Raw genomic sequence first — 13,445 nt, forward strand, 5'->3', positions numbered from 1 at the left:
TGAGGAGAAGCTGGTTCTGATTCTCGACCAAAAGGATAAAGTCTTGCGGAATAAGACCATCGCCTTGGTGAAAGTGCTGTGGAGGAACATCAAGGTTGAGGAGGCGACGTGGGAACTTGAATCAGATATGCGGGAGCAGTATCCCGAGTTGTTTAGGTAAATTCGAGGACGAAATTTCTGTAAGGAGGGGATAGTTGTAGCGTCCCAATTTTTCTAATAAGGCTTAGGGACTTGATTGGCGTGCTTGGAGGGTCGTGCCTGGAGGGAAAAAGTGATTTATTATATTAATATGTAAATTTGATGAGTATGTGATTAGAGATGCATGTTTAGGTGAATTAATTATGCATGTGGACCCGTTTGGTTATGTTATCCAAAAAACAGGCACGGATGACATGGCAGGCGATTTTGAACACATGGCTGACACCTGGCAGAGTTATGTTAGAGTATCGACCAGTAAGACATTATAGGTGCGGCAGTTGAATTTTTCTCACGACCAGCATGGTCGTACATTCCGCATATTTCAAGATAATCTTGTAGAGATCATAATCAATTCCGAGATTATCTCCAATGATTCCTGATTATCCGATTAATTAGGAGAGAATATCTGTAACAAATTCATGTAATCCTCCTTGAGCCTATAAATAGAGAAAGATAGCTCAAGGGAGGGAATTTTGGCTTTTGCTTAATTAAAATTACATACTTACGAGAGAATTAGAGCTATTGTATTACGATTGTACTGTTTATCTCTCTCAGGTTTGTGAAACTCGGAGAACCCTAGTTCTTTGATCACCCCTTTGAGATCTCATATCAATAATAGCTTAAGTGGACGTAGGTCATTACCAGTTCTTGGGGTCGAACCACTATAATTTCTTGTGTCCTTTACTTTTTTTGTCATTATATTCATTCCACACATCTATCCACATCAAGCTTTTTGACTCCGTGTCAGTTGACCAAAACAAGGGTCAACATTTCTGGTGCTTTCATTGAGAGCTTGATACGAAATCGTTGAAATAGTAATGGCGAAAACAACAAAGAAAACTAGGCAGACGGCTGGCGCTGCACCATCTCAACTGCCTCCTCCTCCAAACATTGCTGAGAATGAGCCACATTTGGAATTTGATGAGGAAGAGCTGGATTCAAAGATGCTGAGAAATACCCTGGGGGTATTGCAGGATGAACTGGCCAATCTGAGGGCCAGTCAGGAAAGTGCTGCGGAGATTATGGTGTGGCAGCAACAAGAAATAGAGCGACAGCGCTAGGAGCTAAGCGAAAGACAGGCGGAGATGGACCATCGTCAGAGGGAAGCCATGGCGGCCCTCGAAGCAGCCCTGCAGTTGGCTAGGAATCAGGCTGCACCTGCCTCACAGCTTGATCAACCTGTAAATGGTCCACCCCAAAGGGGTCCCAATCCTAGCCCGCCGATCCAGCCGTCGCGCCCCCAAAGTCCCGAGCAGCCGCCAATGCCTCAGGAGGATGTCCCACCAAGGGATCTTGAAGCGTAGCCTCCATCCCAGGCTGGTCGAGGCAATCCCCCGCAGCCAAGGTAGAATAGGGCCGGGCAGCAGCCCCGTAGTCCTAGACGCCACAGAGGCGAAGGGCCGAACCCACCGAGCAGGGGGCAGCGTCCTTCTGGAAACAGAAGGAACTCAGAGATAAGCTCTGCGGTCCGGGGCCCCCCACGGCATGATAATGCACAGGGACCTACCGACCAATACAGGCCACCCTCTAATGCTCAAGAAGTTCCTGCCTGAGGGAGCAACCGAGGGGACAGTCGATCCCACCATAGCCAATCAAGGTTCAGAGATGGCCATGGTTACAACGAGGCCGACTCAGGCAGAGGAAATTCCGGTCGGAGAAATGAAGAGAGAGGTGGGGGCAGAAGCCCACCACCAAGGGAAGACCAACCCAAGAGACGTAACGCTGGGGGGCAGCCCAGGCAAAATAACGTCTTTAACCGGCTCGGAGCAAGCGAGCAGCGGAGAAGAGACAAAGATTTAAGAGATGTACTCAACGATCGCTGGGAACGGTATGATGAGTACATTCCCCCAGCAGCAGAGGCCCCGGCGATTCCTGACGCCGTGCAAGCCCAAATAGATGCCTTGAACCAGGCAGTACAACAGCTGGTCGGGGGAAGAACGTCTCATATCGAGTACGACAGGAGAAGGGGCACTCCTTTCGTTCAGAGGATAGCCATGGCAGAAACTCCCAGCAAGTTTAAGATGCCCACGCTTCCGAACTTTGACGGGTATGGTGACCTGGTATCTCATGTCAACAAGATTGAGATACAGATGGACATTCAGAAAGTGTCTGAAGACGCTCGGTGCAGTATCTTTCCTACAACACTTTCTGATGCTGCGCAGGAGTGGTTTTTCAAATTCCCTCCTGCAAGTATTGTTTCTTGGGAGATGTTCGTAAAGGAATTTTACGAAAAATTCTATGCGGGTCGTGTGCACCCAACTGAGGTGAACCAGCTGGTGGAGATACGCCAGCAAGAAGGAGAGCCACTGAAGGATTATGTCCAGCGATTCATGCGAGTAGCGACTGGGGCCAAAACAGTGGGAGATGAGGGCAAGATGATGGCCCTAACTGCGGGAGTTAGGCGTCGCACGCCTTTGTGGAGTAGCCTCAGAAAGCATGGAGTTAAGACTACTAAAGAATTTTTGGATCGAGCTGATCGATACATCAAGCTCGAGGATACCATCGCCAGTGAAGGAAAGCCCCTAGGCAAGGATAAGGGGACTGCCGAGCCCGCCAAAGCCGCCAATGGGTCAAAACCCAACGGCAACGGCAATGGCAATGGCAAGAATGGGGGGGGGGGGGGGGGGGAAACGGCCGCATAATGAGCCTTCCACCTCTGAAAATAAACGCGCTAAGGGCAATCGTTATGAACTGCGGTTCACTAACTACACTGCCCTTGTCGAGTCTTGGGGAGACGTGTATCAAGCCACGGGTTCTAGTGTGCCTTACAAAAGACCTGCTCCCATTCAGAAGGATATTTTGAAGAGAGATACAACAAAGTTCTGTCGTTATCATAACGACTACAGACACGATACAAACGAATGCAACCAGCTAAAGGATGAAATCGAGTTCCTTATCAGACAAGGACACTTAAGGAGATACGTACGGGCCTCGGGAACTTCCCAACGAGAGGCTCCAGGTGGCAACGAGCAGGCGCCCGCATGCCAACTCTCGCCACCTTTGCAGCCTAACCCCGTAGCTGGCACTTTACTCACCATCTGTGGAGGCCCGCACCTCGCGGGAAGCAGCGGAAAGGTGAGGGAACGATATGCTCGGACCCTACGCCACGACCAGGACATCGAGATGATGACTGTGGAGGACAGGGCATCAAATAAGGCTCGGTCAGAGGATGGTGAAATAACCTTCTCTGATAGCGACGCCCAGCATGTCCGGTTCCCACATTCCAATCCACTGGTTGTGGATGTTCAAATCGCCAACATGATGGTGAAGAGAGTACTAGTCGATACAGGAAGTTCAGTAAACATCCTGTACAAATCTTCGCTGGAACGCATGAAGTTGTCCGTCAAGGCCTTAGAGCCCTGCAACCAAACAATTTACAGCTTCTCTGGTGAGGGACTCGCCCCAACGGGATCAATCAGACTTCCGGTAACAGCAGGTATAGTGCCCGCTACCAGGACATTACTCGCTACTTTCATAGTAGTCGATTGTCCTTCGGCGTACAATGCTGTAATCGGAAGGCCCATAATGGTTGACCTTCGGGCCGTCACCTCAATATGGCACCTGGCCATGAAATTCCCAATAAACGCAGGGGTAGGACGCGTGTTGGGGAATCAAAGAGAAGCAAGGGAGTGCTACAATGCCTCGATTACGAAGGCAAAGAAAGGAACATTGAAGAGCACTCCCCCAGAGAGGTTGCAGATGGCCATTGATACACAAGCCCAATCCGATGATGGAGTCACCAAATAGGGTGTTGCCCAAAGTGAGGATAGAGATTTAGATCCTCGCTTTAGGGATTTTAAGGAAGATGTTGGACCCGTCGAGGACCTTGAAGAGGTCCAACTTGACGAAAAAGACACGACCATAGTTGTAAAGGTCAGGAAAAATTTAGAAGCAACAACGAAGCACGCACTGGTGGAATTTTTGAGAAAGAACTAGGAAGTTTTTGCCTGGTCACATAAAGACATGGCTGGGATAGATCCTGCAGTTATCAGCCATGTCCTGAATGTTGACAAGAGTTATCCACCCGTGCAATAGAAAAGAAGGCTGCTCGATAAGGATAGATCGAAAGCCTTAAAAGAGGAAGTTGAAAGACTGAAGGAGAATGGGTTCATTAGGGTGGCATTTTATCCATCGTGGGTCTCTAATCCAGTACTAGTTCCCAAGCCTAACGGCAAATGGCGAACCTGTGTGGATTTCATAGACCTTAATAAAGTCTTCCTGAAAGATTGCTTCCCACTCCCAAGGATCAACCAACTGGTCGCTGCAACTGCAAGACATGAGATCCTCTCTTTCATGGATGCATACTCGGGATACAATCAGATCAGTATGCATCCCCTTGACGAGGATCACACTAGCTTTCAAACCGATACAGGGCTATACTGTTATAAAGTAATGCCCTTTGGACTGAAAAACGCTGGTGTGACTTACCAGCGATTGGTTAACCACATGTTTAAGGAGTTGATCAGAGTAAACATGGAGGTGTACGTGGACGACATGCTGGTAAAGTCAAAAAAGGCAGAAGGACATGTGAAGGATTTACAGGAGTGTTTCAATGTTTTGAACAAATATCAGATGAAGCTAAATCCTCTCAAATGTTCCTTCGGAGTAGGATCAGGGAAATTTTTGGGGTTCATTGTTAATTCAAGAGGGATCGAGGCCAACCCCGAAAAAATCAAAGCCCTGATCGACATGAAATCGCCAGTGAAAATCAAGGACGTGCAAAGTTTAACTGGGAGGATTGCCGCACTCAGTAGATTTATTTCAAAGTCGACGGATAAATGTGTCCTTTTCTTTAATCTACTTAGAGGCAACAAAAAGTTCGAGTGGATTGGAGACTGCGAACAGGCTTTCCAAGCCTTAAAAGCCCACATGGCATAGCCTCCTGTTTTATCAAAACCTATAGATGGAGAAACTTTGTTCATTTACCTGGCGATCACCGAATATGCTGCTAGTGCGGTGCTAGTACGAGAAGAAGAAGGCGTACAAAAGGCGGTTTATTATGTTAGCAAGAGGTTAATCGGGGCCGAACTGAGGTATCCTCCCATCAAAAGATTAGCCTATTGCTTAATTTTGGCCTCAAGGAAGTTACGTCCTTACTTCCAAGTCAATCCCATCACAGTCTTAACTGACCAGCCCCTTCGGCAAGTTCTGTAAAAACTGGAAGCGGCTGGACGCTTGTTAAAATGGGCAGTCGAACTCGGGCAGTTCGATATCACATATTCACCGCGAGCAGCAGTAAAAGGACAAGTCTTGGTTGATCTTATCGCTGAATCCACTGAGCTCCCAGATAACGAGCAGTGCGAAAAACCTAGTGCGCCTGAGACCCAAGTCGAAGCTCCTTTGTGGAAGTTATTCACGGACAGATCGTCCAATGAATCTCACGCAGGAGTAGGAGTGATATTGATAACGCCAGATGGGCATCGATTTCACTGCGCTATTAGGTTCAATTTCACCGCATCAAACAATGAGGCCGAATATGAAGCACTACTTGCTGGACTAAGGTTGGCCAAAGACATGAGTATAAAAGTGTTGGATATTTATAGTGATTCACAGCTGGTAGGGAATCAGGTCTTAGGGGAGTATCAAGCACGGGGCCTGAAAATGGTGGCCTACCTGAACAAAACCAAAGATCTTTTGGCGCAATTCGAGAAGTATACCCTCCAGCAAATACCTTAGGATCAGAATTCAAACGTAGATGCCTTAGCCAAACTCGCAATTGCAAAGGACGCTGACACTTTAAATATAGTGCCAGTGGAACAACTACGCGAGCCGAGCATACGAGCAGATGAAACCAGTATGGAAATTCGGATAGAAGATACATGGATGGCACCGTACTTGGAGTATCTCACGAATGGTGTACTACCAGCAGATAGAAACAAAGCCAGGACTCTTCAGAGACAGGCTGCTAGGTACATATTGGTCGATGGTATTCTATACCGAAGAGGATACTCCATGCCACTGCTCAGATGTATTACACCAGAAAAAGCTAAAGAGCTGATGAGGGAAGTACATGAAGGCTTCTGTGGGGATCACGCTGGGGGGCAGAGCTTGTCGAAAAAGATTCTGAGGCAGGGTTATTTCTGGCCGACTATGAACGAAGACTCAATGGAGTTTGTGTGAAAATGCGATAAGTGTCAGAGATTTTCCAGGATCCCACACGTAGCTCCCAACGAGTTAAAGCAAATGCAAAGTCCATGGCCCTTCGTAGTATGGGGTATTGATTTAATTGGATCCTTGCCAACGGGAAAGGGTGGAGTAAAATACGCAGTTGTAGCAGTCGACTACTTCACCAAATGGGCCGAAGCTGAGCCACTCGCTACCATAACGACAAAGAAAGTTCTTGACTTTGTCATCAAGAACATTGTTTGCCGATATGGATTGCCTCGAAAGATTGTCTCAGACAACAGCACCCAGTTTGACAATGACCTATTTACAGACTTCTACGAAAGGAATGGAATCTTCAAAAGCTTTTCTTAGTCATGCATCCACAAGCAAATGGGCAAGTCGAAGCAGTGAATAAAACACTTAAGGATACCCTGAAGAAAAGGCTCGAAGAAGCTAAAGGAGCATGGCCGGAACAGCTGCCCGAAGTACTCTGGTCGTAAAGAACTTCTCATCGAATAACAACAGGTCATACCCCGTTTTCCTTAGCATACAGGTGTGAAGCCATGTTTCCAGTCGAGTTAGATCCGCCCTCACATTGAAGAATCACATACGACCAAGACCAGAATAGCCAACTGTTGATGGAGTCCCTAGACTCGCTTGAGGAGAAACGAGAAAAAGCCCAACTCTGAGTAGCTGCGTACCAGCAAAAATTCGCCCAGTATTTTAACTCAAAATTAAAAGAAAGAAAGTTTAGCGTCGGAAACCTGGTACTTCGACGAGTTTTCTTAAACACCCGCGACCCAGCTGCTGGAGTACTTGGACCAAACTGGGAAGGACCTTACCAGATTGAAGAAGTCTTTCACCCAGGCACGTACAAACTTGCACGCTTAAATGGAGATCTCATTTCGCGCTATTGTAATGGAGAACACCTACGCAAGTATTATCAATAAACAGTCCTTCTTAAAGGACTAGCTTGTATTAATTTTTACTTTTTACAAGTTTTGAAAACGGGTCAGTCATGTTGTATGATTGATCGCTTATAAGTGTAAGATCTTTTTAAAAGATCACTCGTAAAGACATGTTTAGTCCATTTTAATACGAGAATTATAAGGGACTGTGTGCAGCCAGTCATTCTTGCCAACCTTTGTAAAAAAAAAAAAATTAGAAGTATTTGTTCATTATGTGTGTTGTTTTGCTGTATTAAAAGTGTTGCATTTTATACCGAGCAGTAATGTTCGTACAGGTTGTGGTCAAGGCAAGTGACCAAGGGCCTAAAGCTCCTCAGTCACTTGGGGGGCATATAAGGTACATCGATAGCAAAGCTTACCAAGAGGTATGTAAACACATGAACAAAATAAGTGAAAGCATGCTACGGTACTTAGAGTCTTTTTCAAAATTTATATTTTGTTAAATTAAGCCAAAGTACTATGCTAAGTTCGGTCATGCGAACAGATGTTATAATAAAGCAGAAATATTATAATATCAAAGGAATTCTTTTACACCGCAAGCAGTACTGCTTGGATGTAATTGTTTGAAAGTACAAGTAAAATAAGCTGCTTATGCAGCAAAACCAAAGAAAAATCATAGTCTTTACATCACGACCCGTAGATCGTGTAAATAAAGAAAAATAAAAGAACAAAAAACTCTAAGAAGCTTGAGGAGTAGGAGGATCCGTTGGAGCATTTTGATCGACCACTTCCCCTCCAACTTCTCCTCCCTCCACTTCGGCAGCTGGCTGAATGCTTGGGGAAGCAGGGACCCTAGCTCTCTCTTCAGCAGCTAACCGAGCAGTACAGCGGGCTAGCTCGGCCTCCCTCGCGTCTTCTGGGAGGTAACTGAAATCGGCATTTGATAACTCTATGATTTAGAGTTATTTTTATTAACTTTGAACTTGAATTTTGGGTGAAAAGAGTAATGAGTGTGATGTTATTTGTAAGTTTGTTTAGTTTTTACCTTTCTTTTCTAGTTAGTGTGTTAATTCAAGAGTCTTGTAAATTGTTGGTAGTAATTGTAATTAATTAAGTAATTGTGTGTGTTTTGTTGTTTAGGAAAGGAACTTTTGACTCGCCAAGGGAAACTAAGGAATCCAAGGAAAAAGGGGACAAAAAGCTGGAAATGCTGCTCAAATGCTGGAGGCCGAAGTGTTAGCAAATCTAGAAATTGGGGACTGACGTGGACAAGACCAGCTGACCTTTCTTCACTTATCTCAGCGCCTATGTGGCACCCACTTAAAAATTAGGTCAGCTAGCTGAGGTGGCGTGGACTAATGGACCAAGAAAGGAAAATGGACTTGCTAATTAGGGTAAGGAGAAGAGAAAAGTACCCCAAGGAGAGGACAGCCGAAATCATCAAGGAGAGGAATAGAAAACACAATATAGTTTTTACTCAGCAAGAAAGAGAGAGAGAAAAGTTGATACAGAGAGATATACACAGAAAAAGGCAGTACCCATAAGAGGAGACCCACGGCCAAGGAAGGTGGAGGACTTTAGAACCCGATTCTACTTCTTCTCTTTCTTCTATATTTCCTTTTCTGTAGTGTATACTCTTGATTCTATAATTTTTGAACTGAATATTTGCTATGGATGAACAATTTCTGTTTTGGGTTGTAATTTCCAGTTTGAACATGAGCTAATCCTTTTGAGATTTGAATGGCTATGGAACCCGATGTTATGAATTAATGATGAAAATTGCATGAGTTTAGCAACTTGCCTTTGTTCATTCAAGTGAGATGAATGTTAAATGATTGTTGATTACGGCCATGACTAACAACTTGCTTAGCTAGATCTGATTCTGGAAAGGTTATATCTAGTGGAAATAACTTGAATGATGCAAGAGAATTACCATGTTTAGGTTGTTCTTAGTGAGTAAAATAGGAATATTTTGCTACCTTGTATAACTTGAGAATTGGTTTGTAATTGCTGTTTTGCAACCTGATTAAATATAGGAATGTATTAAATCAAGTTGTAGAATTAATTCACTGAGTTTTGGGAAAATCTCACGTGCTTATCTTAGAATTCTGTTAACTCTGTGCAACTTTGCTAAACGAATGCTGTAACAACTGGGCAGATTAACATAGGGGGAAATAGCTATTCAGATCTATTAATCCATAGACACTCTTTCTTGATTTTAATTTTGCTATCATTTTAGTTATATTTTTAAATAGATTTAATTGCAGTCATTTAAATTCAGATTGATAGTACAATCATTCTCATAATTTCTTCTCTTAATTTTAAATTGTTGATTAGTTGGTTTTACATTTGCTTGATTTTGCAATCCCTGTGGAGACGATACTCAACTTACTACTATATTACTTGTTGCCGACTGTGTACACTTGCACATTTTATTTGCTTAAAATTACACAACAAGTTTTTGGCGCCGTTGCCGGGGATTGAAAATTAAAATTCTGTATTATCAACTATTTTGCAATTTATTTCTGTTTGTTTCTAATTCTGCTTGTTTGAGTTGTGTGTATTTCACGTTTAATCTAGTGCATGAACGAACAAGAAGAATCTGAACTTGCTCCTATTGACCCCGAAATTGAATGTACTTTTAGACGAAGGAGAAAGACACAAAAGGCTAAAAGCCGCTGCATCATGGCTGAAAATGATGGAGAAGCAGGGGGTGCCCAGAACATAGCTAATCCTATTGTTTTGGCGGATGATAGAGCCAGAGCAATAAGGGAATACGCTGCCCCTATGTTCAACAAGCTCAATTAGGGCATTGTGAGGCCCGAAATACAAGCACCCCAGTTTGAGCTTAAACCTGTCATGTTTCAAATGCTCCAAACAGTTAGGCAGTTTAGTGGGATGCCCACGGAAGACCCTCATCTCCATCTTCGCTCATTTTTGGAGGTGAGCGATTCTTTCAAGTTACAAGGAGTAAGTGAAGAGGCGCTAAGATTGAAGTTGTTCCCGTTCTCTTTAAGGGACCGAGCTAGATCATGGCTCAATACCCTTCCTCCCGATTCGGTGACAAATTGGAATGACTTGGCTGAAATTTTTTTAAGAAAGTACTTCCCTCCCACGAGAAATGCAAAGTTTAGAAGTGAGATTATGTCATTTCAGCAGCTGGAAGATGAGTCCACTAGTGACGCGCGGGAAAGATTCAAAGAGCTTTTAAGAAAATGTCCACACCACGGTATCCCACATTGTATACAAATGGAGACATTCTACAATGGTCTCAATGCAGCCTCTCGAATGGTCTTGGACGCTTCAGCCAATGGAGCCATTCTTTCCAAGTCTTACAATGAAGCATTTGAGATTTTGGAAAGGATTACAAGTAATAACTATCAATGGTCAAACACTAGAGCTCCTACAAGTAGAAAGGTGGCGGGAGTTCTTGAAGTAGATGCATTAATGGCTCTAACAGCTCAAATGGCCTCAATGACCAACATCTTGAAGAATATGAGTTTGGGAGGAAATATTCAGCCAGCCGCTGCCATTCAAAATGCAGAAATTTCATGTGTTTATTGTGGAGACGGGCATACTTTTGAGAATTGCCCTTCAAATCCAGCCTTGGTTTGCTATGTGGGTAATCAGAACTTCAACCGCAACAACAACCCATATTCAAATTCTTATAATCCAGCATGGAGGCAACATCCAAATCTGTCATGGGGGGGGGGGGGGGGGGGGGGGGGGGGTCAAGGAGCAAGTTCAAGTGGAGCGCCAGCACAAGGGAAACAGTCATGTCCACCAGGTTTTTCTCAACAACCAAGGGCTCAACAACCTCACCAATCTCAAGGCTCTTAATCTAGTTCCTTGGAGAGTTTAATGAGAGATTATATGGCAAAGAATGATGCTTTGATTCAGATCCAAGCAGCTTCTCTTCGCAATCTAGAAATTCAGTTGGGGCAACTGGCCAATGATCTGAAAAATAGGCCCTAAGGTTTTTTGCCTAGTGATACCGAGAATCCAAGGAGGGATGGTAAAGAACACTGCAAAGCAATTAATCTACGGAGTGGGAAAAATCTGGAAGTGAATGAGGAGAAAACAAAGGGCAGCAAGGAGCCCACTTCAATCCAAACTGAAGGGGAAACGAGTAAAAAACCAACAAGTTCAGCTGCTGAATTCAGCCAAGTTGATACAGCATCGGGTCAGCATTCTGCTGCAGAAAAGACTTTACACAAGCCACCTCCACCATTTCCTCAACGTTTTAAGAAACAGCAGCAAGATGGGCAATTCAGGAGGTTTCTGGATGTTTTGAAGCAGCTCCATATCAATATTCCCTTAGTGGAAGCCTTGGAGCAAATGCCCAACTACGTGAAGTTCTTGAAAGATATTTTGACAAAGAAAAGGAGGCTGGGTGAGTTCGAAACAGTTGCTCTAACAGAAGGTTGCAGTGCTATGTTGAAGCAAAATTCCTCCTAAATTAAAAGATCCAGGCAGTTTTACAATTCCATGTTCCATTGGCGGGAGAGATGTGGGAAGAGCTTTATGCGATTTGGGTGCTAGTATTAATCTAATGCCTATGTCTATTTTCAAGAAGTTGGGCATTGGTGAAGCTCGGCCAACCACAGTTACATTGCATTTAGCAGACAGATCAATGGCTCATCCGAAAGGGAAGAATGAGGATGTACTAGTGCAGGTTGACAAGTTCATATTCCCGCCCGATTTCATCATTCTTGACTATGAAGCGGATCGAGAAGTACCCATAATATTGGGGAGGCCATTTCTTGCCACAGGGAGGACTTTGATTGATGTGAAAAATGGAGAACTTACCATGAGGGTGAACGATCAACAAGTGACCTTTAGTGTTTTCCAAGCCATGAAGTTTCCGGATGACATAGAAGAATGCTCTAGATTGAGTGTAATTGAGACACTTGTGGCTGAAACTTTTAATAAAGAAATTTGCAAGGCTGATTTGGGGGTGAATATCTTTGAAGATGATGAAGAATTTAGCAAAGAGGAGGAGTCCCAAGTCACTTGGGTAGAGTCCAGCAAACCAGCCATGAAATTCAGCAAGCATTTTGAGTCTTTAAATCTGTCGGAAGGGAATTTTAAGCCTCCAAAGCCCTTTATCCAAGAACCACCAAAACTGGAGTTGAAACCGCTGCCCAGCCATTTAAAATACGCCTACTTGGGGGACAATGAAACACTGCCTATGATTATTTCAGCGTATTTGGGAGCTGAAGCTGAATGTTTACTGCTAGAAGTGTTGAAGAAGCATCAGAGGGCAATCAGCTGGACTATGGCAGACATAAAAGGCATTAGCCCGACGTTTTGTATGCATAAAATACTGCTGGAAGCTGGCTGTAATAACTCTATTGAGCAGCAACGAAGATTGAATCCCATCATGAAGGAGGTAGTTCGAAAAGAAGTGATTAAGTGGCTGGATTATGGCATTGTGTACCCGATTTCAGACAGCTCTTGGGTCAGCCCAGTTCAGTGTGTCCCTAAAAAGGGAGGAGTTACAGTAGTGACTAATGATAACAATGAGTTGATTTCCACAAGAACGGTGACTGGTTGGCGAGTTTGCATGGATTATAGGAAGCTTAATAAAGCCACTCGGAAGGACCATTTCCTGCTGTCATTTATTGACCAAATGTTGGATCGGTTGGCTGGAAAGGAATTTTATTGTTTTCTTGACGGATATTCAGGTTATAACCAGATTTCTATAGCTCCGGAAGACCAGGAAAAAACAACATTCACTTGTCCCTACGGCACCTTTGCCTTTAGGAGGATGTCGTTTGGCTTATGCAATGCCCCCGCCACCTTTTAGAGGTGTATGATGGCGATTTTCTCAGACATGGCAGAAAATATTCTTGAAATTTTTATGGATGACTTCTCAGTATTTGGGGAGTCTTTTGACAGTTGCTTAGCTAATTTGGAGCGAGTTTTAGCGAGATGTGAGGAGACAAACTTGGTTCTCAACTGGGAGAAATGCCATTTTATGGTGAAGGAAGGCATAGTTTTGGGCCATAAAGTCTCTCATAAGGGCATTGAAGTAGACAAGGCAAAGCTGGAAGTGATTGAGAAATTGCCACCACCGACAACCGTAAAAGGCATTAGAAGTTTTTTGGGGCATGCGGGGTTCATTAAAGATTTTTCGAAGATCTCAAAACCCCTTTGTTCATTGCTGGAACAAAACCGCCAGTTTGAGTTTACTAAAGACTGTCATGAAGCATTTTTGACTTTGAAGAAGGC

The 13,445-nt window shown here is 44.1% G+C and overlaps 1 protein-coding gene and 1 non-coding gene across 2 annotated transcripts; one reads left to right on the top strand and one right to left on the bottom strand.

The window, feature by feature from the left end:
* Positions 1-10,070: 10,070 nt before the first annotated feature.
* On the top strand, positions 10,071-11,669 carry LOC133825591 (uncharacterized). The gene is made up of 3 exons (XM_062258512.1): positions 10,071-10,440; positions 10,555-10,894; positions 11,201-11,669. The coding sequence occupies exons 1-3, from the start codon at positions 10,071-10,073 to the stop codon at positions 11,667-11,669; spliced, it is 1,179 nt and encodes a 392-aa protein (XP_062114496.1).
* Positions 10,338-10,444, bottom strand: LOC133828305 (small nucleolar RNA R71). Its single transcript, XR_009890933.1, has one exon. It is a non-coding gene; the product is annotated as a small nucleolar RNA R71 (small nucleolar RNA).
* Positions 11,670-13,445: the final 1,776 nt, after the last annotated feature.

This window comes from Humulus lupulus, chromosome 3 (assembly GCF_963169125.1).
Source record: "Humulus lupulus chromosome 3, drHumLupu1.1, whole genome shotgun sequence".
NCBI classification, from domain to species: Eukaryota; Viridiplantae; Streptophyta; class Magnoliopsida; order Rosales; family Cannabaceae; genus Humulus; species Humulus lupulus.

Excerpts from the sequence above, each read along its gene's own strand:
- LOC133825591 (XM_062258512.1), top strand. The coding sequence starts at position 10,071 with ATGTTTCAAATGCTCCAAACAGTTAGGCAGTTTAGTGGGATGCCCACG. Across the intron at positions 10,441-10,554 it reads AAGAAAATGTCCACACCACG|CATTTGAGATTTTGGAAAGG; the intron begins GTATCCCACATT and ends CTTACAATGAAG. Across the intron at positions 10,895-11,200 it reads TCTTATAATCCAGCATGGAG|TGATACCGAGAATCCAAGGA; the intron begins GCAACATCCAAA and ends TTTTTTGCCTAG.